This window comes from Euleptes europaea, chromosome 6 (genome assembly GCF_029931775.1).
Source record: "Euleptes europaea isolate rEulEur1 chromosome 6, rEulEur1.hap1, whole genome shotgun sequence".
Taxonomy (NCBI): domain Eukaryota; kingdom Metazoa; phylum Chordata; class Lepidosauria; order Squamata; family Sphaerodactylidae; genus Euleptes; species Euleptes europaea.
In genome coordinates this window covers 68312692-68327569 of record NC_079317.1, presented here as the reverse complement: position 1 = coordinate 68327569, position 14878 = coordinate 68312692, and the positions used below count along the sequence as shown (strand labels likewise).

The 14878-nt window shown below is 43.9% G+C and overlaps 1 protein-coding gene across 1 annotated transcript in view; it reads left to right on the top strand.

The window, feature by feature from the left end:
- Positions 1-14878, top strand: part of CD44 (CD44 molecule (Indian blood group)) — a 101299-nt gene that overhangs the window by 43876 nt on the left and 42545 nt on the right. Inside the window, exons 2-3 of the mRNA XM_056851018.1 lie at positions 3180-3345; positions 12071-12207. Coding sequence (XP_056706996.1) covers positions 3180-3345; positions 12071-12207 — 303 coding nt within the window. The remainder of the gene's footprint in view (positions 1-3179; positions 3346-12070; positions 12208-14878) is intronic.

Below are 14878 nucleotides of genomic sequence, written 5' to 3'. Positions count from 1 at the left end.
GGAACCTGACCCAGCACCAGAAACTAAGAAATCAAAAAAGAAGGGAGCAAAGGAATTTTTTCCGAGATCTCAATTTCTACACGACGGTGCGGAACAAGGTCCCAGGGCAGCCACCTTGCGTAGACAGGTGGCGGCCATATCCATCTATTGAAGGCTTCACACTCTCTAGACATCCTCACATACAGACCTTTCTGAAGGGCGTGATCCAGAACACACACCCCTCCCATCCATCGTTTCCCTACGTGGCGCCTTAATGTAGTCCTATCAGCGTTGACATGCCCACCATTCGAGCCCATTAGGGAGATCCCGCTTAAAATGCTAAGGATGAAGACTGTTTTCCTGATGGCTGTTACTTCCGCTAGGAGGGTCTCCGAGCTAGGGGCGCTTTCTGGGATTGTGTGTGTTTCACAAAGACAAAGTGGTCCTTCGCCCCGATCCCACCTTCATCCCAAAAGTGAACTCCACATTCCACAGAAAACCGGAAATTCACCTGCCATCCTTTTGCCCCAACCCCAGCCACCCAAAAGAGAAAGATTGGCATAAACTGGATCTTCATAGGACCCTCAGAGTATACATTAAGTGTACCACACACATTAGACACTCAGAATCACTGTTTATTTCCATAAACAACCCAAATCTAGGACTTAAAATGTCTAGGGTGGCCATAAGTTATGCCATTAGGCAATGCATTGCAGAGGCCTACCGAGCTAGTAAACTTCAGGTTCCAGCAGGTATTACAGCTCATTCTGTAAGAAGCGCAGCCACCTCGGCAGTGTTCGATCGACAGGCCTCAGTGGAGGAAATTTGCCGGGCGGCCACATGGGCCTCAGTTTCCACCTTTACTAGGCATTATAAAATAGACTCCATGGCATCCGCGGATGCAGCCTTCGGCAGAAGGGTACTGCAGCACGTCCTGGAGCAATCTTAACCCACCGAGACTAACTAGCTCTTGGAGATCCCACAGTTTACAAGATGCCTGGAGACCCCAGAACGAGAACGGAGCCTTGTTTACTTACGTGAGGGCTCCTTCTGTTCTGGGATCAAAGGCATCTTGTCCTCCCGAGAGTTTGTTTATTTTCCACGACGTTATAAGTTTTCTGTAGGTTCATTCAGGGCAACTCAAATCTAACCCTTTTCAGGTCACATACTATTGTTCTCCTTTGGCCGCCATCTCGCTTCCTACAAGGAGCTCTCCCCTTGTTTGTTATATGGTTCTCAAAAATTTTTACCTTATAGATTATATTAATACTACTTGTTTCTGTAGTGTTTGTTGTTCTTGCACTTACCTGTCTCATTTAGCTCGGCGAGTCCGAAAACTGGATATGGGAGGTTTTCCCACCCAGGAAGACAGGAAGTGAAGTTTTTAGTCCTGCTTCCCTGGGCACGTGATGGTAAAACCCACAGTCTACAAGATGCCTTTGATCCCAGAAGGAGCCCTCTCATAAGTAAACAAGGCTCTGTTTTTTAGTGCTGTGGCCACCATCTGGCCCCTAGTAAAGCAGAAATGATGATTTATGTGTTCCTATTCTTGTGTGTTCTGGACAAGTAAAGCTGGTGTTGCTGGGTAAAGCAGAAGTAGAAAAATAAACTTAAATATGTAGGGCAAGAAATTACTTGCTTCCATGTTGGAATCGAAGCAAAACTGTCTTCTGCTTCCAAATGGTTTAATTTTTGCAAGCTTGAACTCAGCTGTTCTTTGTCATTGAGCTTCTTGTGTCTCCTAAACACTATTGACCAACCTCATCTTGTTTTCCAAAATACTTGCCTGTTTCAAACTGTCCTCCTGATAAGTCTTTTCTGTTTTCTATTTGAAAACATAGAACCAAAGCCAGTGCTTGACTGGACAATTCTTACAGCCCTTTTTTTTCAGTGCAGCCCATAGAATATTCTTAGAGGTCATTTTTTAAAAAGTTTGTGTTAAAATTAGGATCTTTTTAATTTTTGCAAAAAAAGAAGAGTTGGTTTTTGTATGCTGACTTTCTTTACCAGTTAAGGAAGAAGCAGACTGGCTTACAGTCACCTTCCTTTCCCCTCCCCACAACAGACACCCAGTATGAGGTAGGTGGGGCTGAGAGACGTCTAAGAGAGCTGTGACTAGCCCAAGGTCACCCAGACCTATTTTGGCCTTGAGGGTGGACTCATCAGGGTCAGGTGTGGCAGCAACGAGTGGTGACTTGATAACACATGACTGCATGACTCATGTATAGGGTTGCCAACTGCCAGGTAGTAGCAGGAGATCTCCTGCTAATTCAACTGACCTCCAGCCGATAGAGATCAGATCACCTGGAGAAAAATGGCCGCTTTGGCAATTGAACTCTATACCATTGAAGTCCCTCCCCCCAAACCCCGCCCTCCTCAGGCTCCGCCCCAAAAATCTCCCGCCGGTGGCAAAGAGGGACCTGGCAACCCTACTCATGTATGCCAGGCTGCTTGTTACTGTTCAACAGCAGCCCCGCCTCCCATGAAAGCCAGTGTGGTGTAATGGTTAGAGTTTCAGAGTAGGGTCTGGGAGACCCAGGTTTAAATTGCCAGTCTGCCGTGGATGCTCACTAGGCGATGTTGTGCCGGTCACATGCTTTCAGCCTAACCACCCTCACAGGATTGTTGTGAGGATAAAAAGGAGGGGAGGAGATTGATGTAAGGTGCTTTGGTCCCACTAAGAGAAAGCTTGGGTATAAATGAAGTAAATTAATGATAAATATAGCTGAAGATGGGAGACAGAGAATAGGTAGGTTGTTGAATGGCTGAGAATGAGGCAAAGAAAGGAAAGAGCATATGGGGGTTGCAGGCAGAGGAAAAGAAGAAATAGTGTGAGGAGGGGGATACAGGGGAAAGTGAGGTGCCATTCTACGTGTCCTTGTGGGTTTCCTACCATGCAGAGGGGTCTAGTCCAGTAGCTGGCACCACACTACTATAGTTTTCCTAGGTAGACACTGTTGGAGGGGGGGGGAGCTTAATCAGAGGGGCGGGTAAAAGTACATTGGCTGTTGGGTAGGAAGGGGAAAAGGGAATAGTAGAAGAGAAGCTATGGGGGCTTTCATGGCAGGCAAGAGCAAATAGTGGGAGAGGGGAAATGGCAGAAATGGCAAATCCTTGCAGGTTCCCACTGGTAATTCCCCTGAGAGATTTTGAGGTAGTCAAACATCTGAAACAGCTCATATTTTGTTTTTCTTCATTAGGTTTAAATATAAGTTGCAGATATGCAGGAGTTTTCCATGTTGAGAAAGATCGGCGCTACAGCCTCACCAGAGAAGAGGCCGTTGAACTTTGCAAGGCCCTCAACAGTACTCTGCCAACATGGGAGCAGATGGAGCAAGCTTTCAATCTGGGATTGGAAACCTGCAGGTAGGAACTCTAAAGGAAAGACAGTGTGTTTTATTTCTTTTGCCCGCCAGGTGAAGATACAAAAGTACTGGTTTGGGGAAAACTGGGAGGACAAAATGGCACTGGAAAAGGCTCTCACTCCTTCCCTGCCATCGCCTCTTCCCCATCATTCCCCCAATGGAGGAAGAACTGTAGGGTTGCCAGCTCCAGATTGGGAAATACCTGGAGATTTTTGGGGCGGAGCCTGAGAAGGGTGGGGTGTGGGGAGGGGAAGGATTTCAATGCCATAGAGTCCAATTACCAAAGTGGCCATTTTCTCCAGGTGAACTGATCTCTATTGGCTGGAGATCAGTTGTAATAGCAGGAGATCTCCAGCTAGTACCTGGAGGTTGGCAACCCTCCAGAACTGGCTGAAGGAAAGGAGGTACTTCGATGTTCCTCACCAGCAAAACTGGGTGCTGGCTCCAGTGGGTCCTGGACCTTTTTTTGGCAGCCCTGGGAAATGTATTCCTTGCCTGTCTGAGTGGTCCAAAGGGTGTGATTCCATACATTCAATGACTCTAGTTATGTATCTGAATAGGATCCTGAAAGTTACATAGGTATAGGATTGCCAGCCTCCCGGTGGGGCCTTGAGTTCTCCTGGAAAAACAACTGATCTCCATACTGCAGAGATCAGTTCCCTGGAGGACGTGGCAGCTTTAGTGCGTGGACACTATGGAATCAAATCCTTGCTGAGCTACCTGTCCTCCCAAAACATCTTCCTTGTCATGCTCCACCTGCATATCTTGAACTTCCAGGAGGGAGTTGGCAACCCTATTTGTGCCTCACTTTCTTAGAATTTTGGATCAGTTAGTAGATATTAATACTAATTGTGGGAAAATTAATTATGATTATTGTAAAAAACCTTTATAGTGCTTGACTTCTGTTGGCAGTTCCTTTCAGACTGGACCCCGCACTTTAAATCAGCACGCAAACTGAGGGGGTTACTGCATTATGTATTTCCAGCGATGTATTAAGAGTTTGAAAATGTTATAAAAAACATTGCTTTAAAAGTTTTTTTGGATGCCACGGCTAAAAAATGGTTGGAAGACGTCTTCACAGCTAAAGGGGCCAAACAAAGCGCGAACAGTATTTTTTATAACAGTTTCAAACTCTTAATACATCGGTGGGAATACATAGAAAGTGTGAACAGTATTTTTTATAGCATTTCCAAACTCTTGATACATCTCTGGGAATACCTAGTGCGGTAACAGCCTGAGCCCCCGTTTAATATGGTTTATTTTATATCTCCATTTCCTTTTCCTTTTGCTGTTTTTGTTTGTCTTTTTCTATTGCAATGTTTATTGTACGTATCATCTCTCTTTTTATTGCAATGTCCTCTACTTCTGTAAACTCCTTTCTTCATTATGGTATGTCATGCCTTAGTCATAGGGTTGCCAACCTCCAGGTACCAGTAGGAGAAAAAGACACCACTGTACTACTATCAGGAGATTAGGAAATCAGTACAGGGGCGACAAAATTGTACAATAACAATTACTGTTAAGTGCAACCAATATTTATCCTATGGTGTCTAAATACAACTATACATATAAACATACAGTGTTATGTACAAGCATACAAAAATAACAAGCACAACCAAACAAGTCCACATGGATGGTGACACAGACACTAACAAAATTCACAAAAATGCAAGGTCTTTGGCAAGATGCTGCATTCTTCTATAAGTCCCATGCAGGAAAGTATGCAATTCTAGCAGAAATACCAATTTTAGAGGAGTAACTTGATGGAGGATACGGCCGTTTCAAATTCTTATGGGTAGAATTCTTCATCAGTCCTTCATATAGATTCCTCTAATATTGCACATCTTAAAGATTAAATTTCAAAATACTGGATGCATGTTAGTTCCCACGAAGGGTAGTTATCCTTCGTGGGAACTAACATGCATCCAGTATTTTGAAATTTAATCTTTAAGATGTGCAATATTAGAGGAATCTATATGAAGGACTGATGAAGAATTCTACCCATAAGAATTTGAAACGGCCGTATCCTCCATCAAGTTACTCCTCTAAAATTGGTATTTCTGCTAGAATTGCACACTTACCTGCATGGGACTTATAGAAGAATGCAGCATCTTGCCAAAGACCTTGCATTTTTGTGAATTTTGTTAGTGTCTGTGTCACCATCCATGTGGACTTGTTTGGTTGTGCTTGTTATTTTTGTATGCTTGTACATAACACTGTATGTTTATATGTATAGTTGTATTTAGACACCAAAGGATAAATATTGGTTGCACTTAACAGTAATTGTTATTGTACAATTTTGTCGCCCCTGTACTGATTTCCTAACCTCAAGGTACTAGCTGGAGATCTCCTGCTATTGCAACTGATCTCCAGACGATAGAGATCAGTTCCCCTGGAGAAAATGGCTGCTTTGGCAATTGGACGCTATGTAAGGTTGCCAACCTCCAGGTAATAGCTGGAGATCTCCTGCTATTACAACTGATCTCCAGACGATAGAGATCAGATAACCTGAAGAAAATGGCCGCTTTGGCAATTGGACTCTATGGTATTGAAGTCCCTCCCCTCCCCAAACCCCACCCTCCTCAGGCTCCGCCCCCAAAACCTCCCACAGGTTTTGAAGAGGGACCTGGAAACCCTGATGCTATGGTATTGAAGTCCCTCCCCTCCCCAAACCCTGCCCTCCTCAGGCTCCGCTCCAAAAAACTCCAGGCATTTCCCAACCCAGAGCGGGCAAGCCTACTTAGACAGTTTTGGTTGATTTAGGAAGCTTTTGTTTTCCAGTTCTGTAATCCTAGCCATCTTGCACTGTTTAGCAGAGGTCTTTGATGTCTGGTTGAATTGCTTCACATATTTTGTAATCCGCCTTGAGTCTCAGTGAGAAAGGCAGGCTGTAAATTAATACGACAATGATAATTTTTCTCTCTTAAAAAATCCAAAATGAAACTGGCAAAGTGTCTGGTATAACTTCTGGTATGGTTAATGTTACAGGTCACAACCCACAAGATGAAGCAAAGCACTTTTAATAAATTTACTCCCAAATACCGTGGGCCTCTCATCTATGTGTTTGTGGAGCTGCAGTTCCAGAGGACCCATTGCACTATATTTTATCCTGTCCTCTTTATAGACCCCAGAACTAAATTTCTTACACCACTTTTAAATGATTTAAATCTCTTTTCAGAATTAGGGAAGCTGCTCTTTCTCCTCTTAGATGTCGATCCATTTGTTTCCTATAGAGTGTCACTCTTTGCCTTAGCAGCCAAGAAAATTTGTGCTAAAGCGGTATTTAATGAGGGCGTTTAATGTATTTAACAACTAGCATTTTATCCTGCTATATACACGTCATGAGACAACAAGAGTCACTGGAAAAGACAGTCATGGTAGGAAAAGAGGAAGACCCAACAAGAGATGGATTGACTCAATAAAGGAAGCCACAGCCTTCAATTTGCAAGATCTGAGCAAGGCTGTCAAAGATAGGACATTTTGGAGGACTTTCATTCATAGGGTCGCCATGAGTCGGAAGTGACTTGACGGCTGGATTACTGTATCTCGTTCTAGGTAGAGCTGCCCTTGAGACTGATCCGAAGGCTCCAGCTGGTTTAGAATGTGGCGGCGAGGCTCCTTATGGGGGCCTCACTCCGAGAACATATACAGCCAGTGCTCCGACAACTGCACTGGCTCCAGCTGGAGTATCAGATCAGGTTTAAGGTGCTGTTTTTGACCTTTAAAGCCTCACATGGTCTGGGACCCTCGTTCCTTCGGGTACACCCCCCAAAGGACACTGTGTTCATTGGTTAATAACCTGTTGGTGAGCCCCAGCCCTAAGAGTGTGCGGCTGACCTCGACAAGAGCCATGGCCTTTTTAGCCCTGGCGCCAGCCTGGTGGAATGCCCTGCCTAGTAATATCAGGGACCTGAAAGAGTTCTGCAGGGCCTGTAAGGCAGAGCTATTCCACCAGGCCTACAATTGAGGGCAGCCTCAGGTGGTAATAATGCTGGGCTCCCTACTCCCCCCTTTTTTTCCTTCTTTTACAACTTACATTATAGGGGAGCGACCTGCCTACTTGACTCTGGCACTTATTATGCCGCAGCGGGCACTGTATGAATTGGTACACCATCTGTTTTAATAATCTAGGAGATTGTGTTCTATGGTTTTAGTTGTTTTATTGTTATATTTATATATTGTGATTTTAATATTGTTACTAGCCCTGAGCCTGGTTTTGGCCGGGGTGGGTGGGTTAGAAATTCAAATAATAATAATTTAAAAATAGTAATATATGTGCCACAGGGCTGCTTGACCATTTGTCTGACAACTTTGTTTTCTGGAAGAAATTGCTACTTGCTGTGTATGCAGCCTGAACAAGTGTTTTGCAGCCTAAACAAGGGATTTAGAGTTACATCCTTGTAGCCTGTTGACTTCAGTGGATTTAGAAAGGTATAGCTCTGCTTAGGATTGCAGTCAGCCTGTTAAATGAGGCATATAATTTTTTTTCTTGATGTTCATATGTGGGAGCATTTATAATATTAATATTTGGCTGATCTACCTACTACTAAAGAAAAACAAAACACTAAAATTTTACCTCCATATATATGGGAATAAGTGCTTCCACCTCACATCCTTACAAAAGGTTGAAATGTTGTCTTATTTGAATCTTTACTCTGTCATAGAATCATAGAGCTGGAAGGGACCACCAGGGTCATCAAGTCCAACCCCCTGCACAATGCAGGAAATTCACAACTACCTCCCCACCACCACACACCCCTAGTGACCAGAAGATGGCCAAGAAGCCCTCCCTCTGTATGGATTTCCTTCTTCTTTGACATGCACACTGTTCTTGGATGTATGAAAGTACATAATTATAGTACAGCTAAATTCATTGATATGGAAAGTAATTAACTTAATTAGCATGAAAATATTAGCTAGTTGCTGTTGATGAGATACTTTGAAAATGTCTAACTATGTACAACCTAAATGCCGAGCACAGTTATTATTAGTTCTATAGTCTCCAGAAGGCATTCTTGGTTTCCTACAGCAACATTTGCCCTTATGGCAACCTTTCATCCTTTTTTTCTGAGTGATATACAAAATTATGGGAGAAGGAAAACGAAAGAGCTCTATTGTCAAAAAACATGAGGTCCAAATGCTAGTCAGAAAAGTTATAGTAGTTGCAGTCTCAGTGGTTTATTTCTTTAAACCAATGAAAGAGTGGACATTTATTATACAGCTATTTTTTTTAATTTACAGTTTTCTCTTTCCTATGGGCTGAGAAAAGATCTTTTCAGTTACTTGTAGAAGAGATGTCATAAAAATCCTTTCAGGGAGAGTTACTGATCAATCCAGTGGGCTTTTCATCATTTTATTCTTACTATTTGAAGAGAACACATATTGAATAAGGTGTAATCTGCTGCACAAAGGATGAAATTGAACTTAAAAGATCACGTTAAATGTCAAAAATAAGACGACGGGCATATTACACAATGGAGGGTTTATTTTTTTAAAAACTTTTAGTACTTCTTTTCTCCTTTATATACAGGTTTCTCTAAATTGTTATGGTGCCTGCGGTTGTTATAAAAGCTTTGAATTTGAGATATTGAATCAGTTGCTTCACTTTGCTTGTTTGTGAGAGCATAATAACAGGACACGACACTTCAACAGCAATGGAGAATGGGGAGTCCCTGGACTCCCCCTCATCACTGCCACATCCTATGCTGTGGTGCATTTTTTTTATGAGGATTGCCTGACATTCAGGGACAGGTTTTGGGACCTGCAGTAAGCTGGTAGAGGCAGGGAAAGTTTCCCCTATGAAGTCTTTTATTAGATCCAATCTAATAAGCTTAGGACAATGTAAGTGGTTCCCCCTCTTTAAGAAGTTTTTTGCTGTCTGAAGTGTTCTACCATTGAAAGGGTATGATTGATTAAAACTTTAGTTGTTGCCTTTGGAATTGTGATCCTATAAAATTCAGTTCCCCTCTAAGACCTGAACTTGTAGGCTATGTACAGACAATAAAAACATTTCCCTTAAACTTAGGGTTGCCAGGTCCCTCTTCACCATCGGCGGGAGGTTTTGGGGGCGGAGCCTGAGGAGGGCAGGGTTTAGGGAGGGGAGGGACTTCAATGCCATAGAGTCCAATTGCCACAACGGCCATTTTCTCCAGGGGAACTGATCTCTATCAGCTGGAGATCAGTTGTAATAGCAGGAGATCAGTTGTAATAGCAGGAGATCTCCAGCTACTACTTGGAGGTTGGCAACCCTACTTAAACTTGCTTTCAAAGTGTAGCTAGTAACGTTGTCCCTGTCTTTTCGGAAGACAAAAAAATGGAAGCGTCCTTGGGGCATACTCAGTTTGCTGCATACACTGTAAGAAGGGGCTATCTGGCATGTGGAATGTGCTGGCAAGGGGGGAGGGAGTTTTTAAATCAAAATGCAGGGAGCTTGGGGTGTTCATGCTGAGAACTGCTGACCTGTATTTTTTTAAGTATAGGTTGAACCTTGACTTGATGTGTGCAGAGCATACACTGCACCACTGAACTATGGACTCTTCCATGTACTCTCTCTGTGTGTATGTGCCGTCAAGTCACAGCTGACTTATGGCAACCCCATAGGGTTTTCAAGGCAGGAGATGTTCGGAGGTGGTTTGTCATTGCCTGCCTTCGCATGGGCTGAGAGAGTCCTGAGAGAACTGTGACTAGCCCGAGTTCACCCAGCAGGCTTCGTGTGGAGGAGTGGGGAATTGAAACTGATTGTCCAGATTAGAGTCCACTGCTCTTAACCACCACGCCACACTGGCCCTCATGTACTACTTTTTGAAGATACCCACTGTGGATTATGCATTTACCACATTCTAATGGAGAGTCATCTTTTAATTTTCTAATTTATAAAGTGACAAGTGAAGATATGTCACTGATGTGGGGGGACAAATCCTATTGGAGCAGTGGACTCTAATGTGGAGAACTGGGTTTGATTCCCCACACCTCCACATGAGTGGCAGACTCTAATCTGGTGAAACAGGTTGGTCTCCCCACTCCTACACACAAAGCCAGCTGGGTGACCTTGAGCTAGTCACAGTTCTCTTAGAGCTCTCTCAGCCCCGTGTTAGCCGAAATGCACCTTGATTGGGGAAATTAGCTGCGCATACGGTAACTATAATATTTATATAGCGGGAAGCAACCAACTATACCAGAGTCCGTATTTTGTGACCTTGGAATAACGACAGAGGCAAGGGATTCCAAATTAAGAGAGTTTATGTTTTTCAAGCATTCAATGTAGCAATACATACATACACAGAGAATCTAGGAATCAAAAGGAGGAGAGAGAGAAACAATTGCCAGTGTGGCAGGAATTCGTTGACAGGCTATACGGTACATGTCCTGAGTTCCGTAGGCTAAGAGGAATAAGCAAAAATGGCGGTGGGGGGGATAAAGAGGGGGCAGGGGCGGTCCCCTGCATGTTCGAGCATGGCTGCCCACACTGACAGAGTGACAGTCAGTATGAAGGGGAAGACCTAAGGGAGACAGGTATGGACTTTCAGGAGACCTCAGATAAACTGTTTTCTGGGGGTGGGGGAAGGTGATGGGATTATCCTTGTAGTTCCCAAGCTAAAACAAAAGGTGACAAAGACCCTGATGGTTGGCTGCCAGGGTGGGGCGAAGGCAATTTAGAGAAATCTATTCTGATTCCAGTGACTTGTGCAACCCCGGGAGAAACCGGGAGGCTCACTGATTGGCTTTAACGATCTAACACAAAGGTGCGATATTGCTGTGTCCGGGATTTGTCAATCTGCATTGCTGGAGGAATGATTCATCGTTGTTATCTCAATGTCTCTTGATAGCTCGCTACTCAGGCCGATGATGCAAGAGAGGGGGGGGTGTTGGAGAAGGCTATGTGCTTGTCCGCTTGCTTCGAAATGGCGTTGGCTGGAATGGAGGCACACAGGAATGTGAAGTCTCTCTGGTTCACTGGAGAGGTTGACCTGGCCTCTGTTTCTCAGCTGCTGGCTCCGTGGGATACATAGGAGCGTTCATGTCAGTTTCACTCGCGCGCAAGTGCCTTCCCCATAGCATTTGGGGCTAGGCGCGCGGCGGGAACAGCGTGCACACTTATGCCTGGGGTTGTTATGACCAGTCCGGGAGTTTGATAACTCATTAGCCAACACCCAGCTACCTCACAGGGCGTCCGTTGTGGGGAGGTGAAGGGAAGGTGATTGTAAGCGGTTTGATTCTTCCTTAAGTGGCATAGAAAGTCGGCATATTAAAACCAACTCTTCTTCTTCTTCCATACCTCCTCTCTGCTCTGTCTCTGTGTTCTGTTCCTGCTGATTCCTGCTCCATCACCATTCTTAGCTGCTTAATTCCTCTTCCTACAGCAGCATCAAAAATGCCACACAAGTTTGGAGAGCGGAAAGGCATTTTTTTTTTACCTCCAATGTTTTTTCTTGAAAAACAAACATTTTCTGCAAACTTAAGAGTTCCCCTGGGTTTGCTAAAACCTGTATCCTAGCCCTGGGTGGTCCCTGACTGTTAGATATAAGGATGCTATAAACCCAATGAGCTGTAGGATGGAATTACAGTAGAACAGGAAGAGAAACTGCTTCCATGGATAGAAGCAGAATTTAGTGAGTAAGATGTGGTTCTGTCACAGATATTTATTTGGTAATATTCAGTTCTATGAAGTCTATACTGGTTAGATGTTTAGATTCCCTAACATGATAATATCCTTCTCTTTTTCTTAGATATGGTTACATTGAAGAAAAAATAGTGGTTCCACGACATACCCCTTATCCTCTCTGTGCTGCAAATACCACTGGGATTTATGTACTTCAGTCAAATATATCTGACCGTTATGATACGTATTGCTTCAATTCATCAGGTATGTTTTTGGTTTCTCCACATACTTCCTTGGAGACATTTGTGTTCACTCATGCATTGTCCCATTTTTTTCCTGAAAGACGTTTCCATGCTATATGTGATAAGAAGGGAAGAAAAAAGATGAAAGTAGATCAAAAGTTCTAAGGAAGCTTTCCATTTGCTTGATACCTACCTTGATGTGCATTTTCAGGTTTCTCAACAAAACCACAGGTTTATCAGCCCCCTGTAATCAACTAGATTTCTTTTGAATGAGTTGCAAACATGATTAGTATATTGCAAAAGGTGGCATTCTTAACATTCTGCTTTATTACAGAAGCATAAAGTTGCACTGTCAAGTATCACAAGCACTGTCATCTGAAAGATACACCATTAATGAACGTAGTGATTTCCTGTTCTCATCAATTTTATGTATTTATGTATTTATTTATTTTAAAGTTTTAAGGCAAAATCAGATTTGCCCTTAGAAATACTTGTGTGTCAAGATGTCCATGTTTTTTAAAATGTTAAATTTGTAGCTCTAAGCAGCTGCTTTGAAGATCAGGGGTCACTGGGAGAGAGGGCACTTAACCCTTCCTGCTATGCTGCTTCTATGATTTAAAATTCCTCTCTGAAACAGCATTTGGGTGTTGCAAGAAAACACAGGTTTCAGGGCCTGAATCCATGTATGTTCCCATAAGAGCCAATTGTCACTTGGGAGAGGTTTTTCAGTTGTGGAAGAGGCATGGAAGGAAAGGATTAAACACCTGTCTGTCGGTGATCCTTCTATGATCTTCAAAGGAGCCACCTGGGGGCTGCATATAAGCATTTTAAAAAACATAGAGGTCTTGATGTCGGTTTTTTGCATCAAGTCTGATTTGATTATACACAAGGCTCAAGGTGGCTTTCAACAAAATATTAAAAATACGTCACAACAGTCCAAAAAGACCCACTATTCGCATAGGTAAAACTTGCCCAAATAGCCCTAACAAATACAAAACTGATGTCAGTCAAAAAACAAGCAGCACAATCAACAAAACAGTATTAGACGGTATCCTAAAGGTCAACTAGGCTTAGCATTGGGCCCTGCCTGGCCACCAGACTGGTGGGCAGGCAGGTTTAGGGTTAGTATAAGGAAGAGACATGGGAGGGCAGCCATTTCTGGTGATTCCTGGAGAGGACTGATGTCACTTCCTGGTTTCCCCTGGAAGTGACATTGCACCTTTGGCCTGACAGCCATTTGTTTTTCTCACACCACTGCTGTGAGGAGTGGCAGGAAACGAGCTAGGAGTGGGGCATCCCCCATCCCACAGAGGGACTGGTAACCCTGCTTGGTGTACGTTCTGTGGAAGGTCATTCCAAAATGCTTAAGCAATTGCAGAAAACTCCCAGTTTCTAACAGGCAAATCAGCTGTGAAAAAAGGGATAGCCAGAAGAGAACACTGGCCAGATCTAAAATGCACACATACGCTTACACTAGGAGAGACAGTCCATTACGTTTCAAACAGCGCATTCCTGGGAGGAATGTCTGCGCCGGGCTTAGGAGGCAACCCAGCGGGCTTAGGAGGCAACCCAGCGCCCCGTTCAAAAAAACCATGCAACCCTCATAGGGTTGCATGGGAAATACGCCACCTAAAAGGTGGCATATCTCGGGTGGGGAAAGGGGGCGTTCCCGAGCTGAAAGGTCTCAGGAGGCCGCCTTATGGCGGCCCCGCCCCTCAGCCGGCGCCATTACGCCCCGGGAATGCCTCCCAGGGGGCCAGAACGCCTCCCGGGGCACCGCTGCGGCCTGTGCCGGCAGGAGGCTCCTGCGGCGTGCAGGCCCAGCTCTACTGCGGCGGCGGCCGGGAACCAGTGGCTGGGCCTGCAAGCCGGTGCTGGGGCTACTAACGCTGGCGTGCGCCTTTCAGGCGCTGGCGTTTTGGGCCATTGCGCTGGCGGAGGCCTTTGTCGGCCTCCAAAGGCCTTTGGGTTGGGCCGCTGGCGCTGCTCAGGAATGGGCTGAAAGAAACAGCTGAATTCTGCAAATCATGTCTTAATATTCAAGCTTTTGGGATTGATATTGTGGACCAAGCATCTGAAATTACAAGCTCAAGGTATCCAATGAATCCTGTAGTAATATTATGATATCTGAAAAACGGAGTGCCTTATGTAGATTTGGTATGGTTATACGTCTGCTGCTATGGCAAAAAATGTATTGCAATAAACTGGAAAAATAAAAAAGCTCCAAAAAGATAAGTATGGTTTAATAAGATGTGAAAAATGGCTTTAATTATCAAGTTAACATGCTGTGTGTGTATGCAAAGACTGTCATATTTTGGGGTGAACAAATTCTATGAATGATAGACTGTCTTTTTAATGTATTGGAACTCCAAATTACAAGATGGAATCTGCCTATATGTATTCTTTGGTATGCTGTAACCGATGATACACAATCAATTTGTAAAATGGATTTGGTTATACTAGCTTGTGTAGCCAGTTAATAAATACTAGATATATTGGAATTCTGCAAATCCACAGAAAACTTTATGCTTTCTAAGCTTATGTGACAAATATAAATACTTTGGACAAATGTAAACGAATGTTGCTGCGTCATTATATATGTCTCAAGGCAGAGCGTTTGATGTACTGAGTTAACTTGTCCCTTAGATTCAAGTTTTATAAACACCAGGCAGTTAGGCCTGTACCTAAACCCA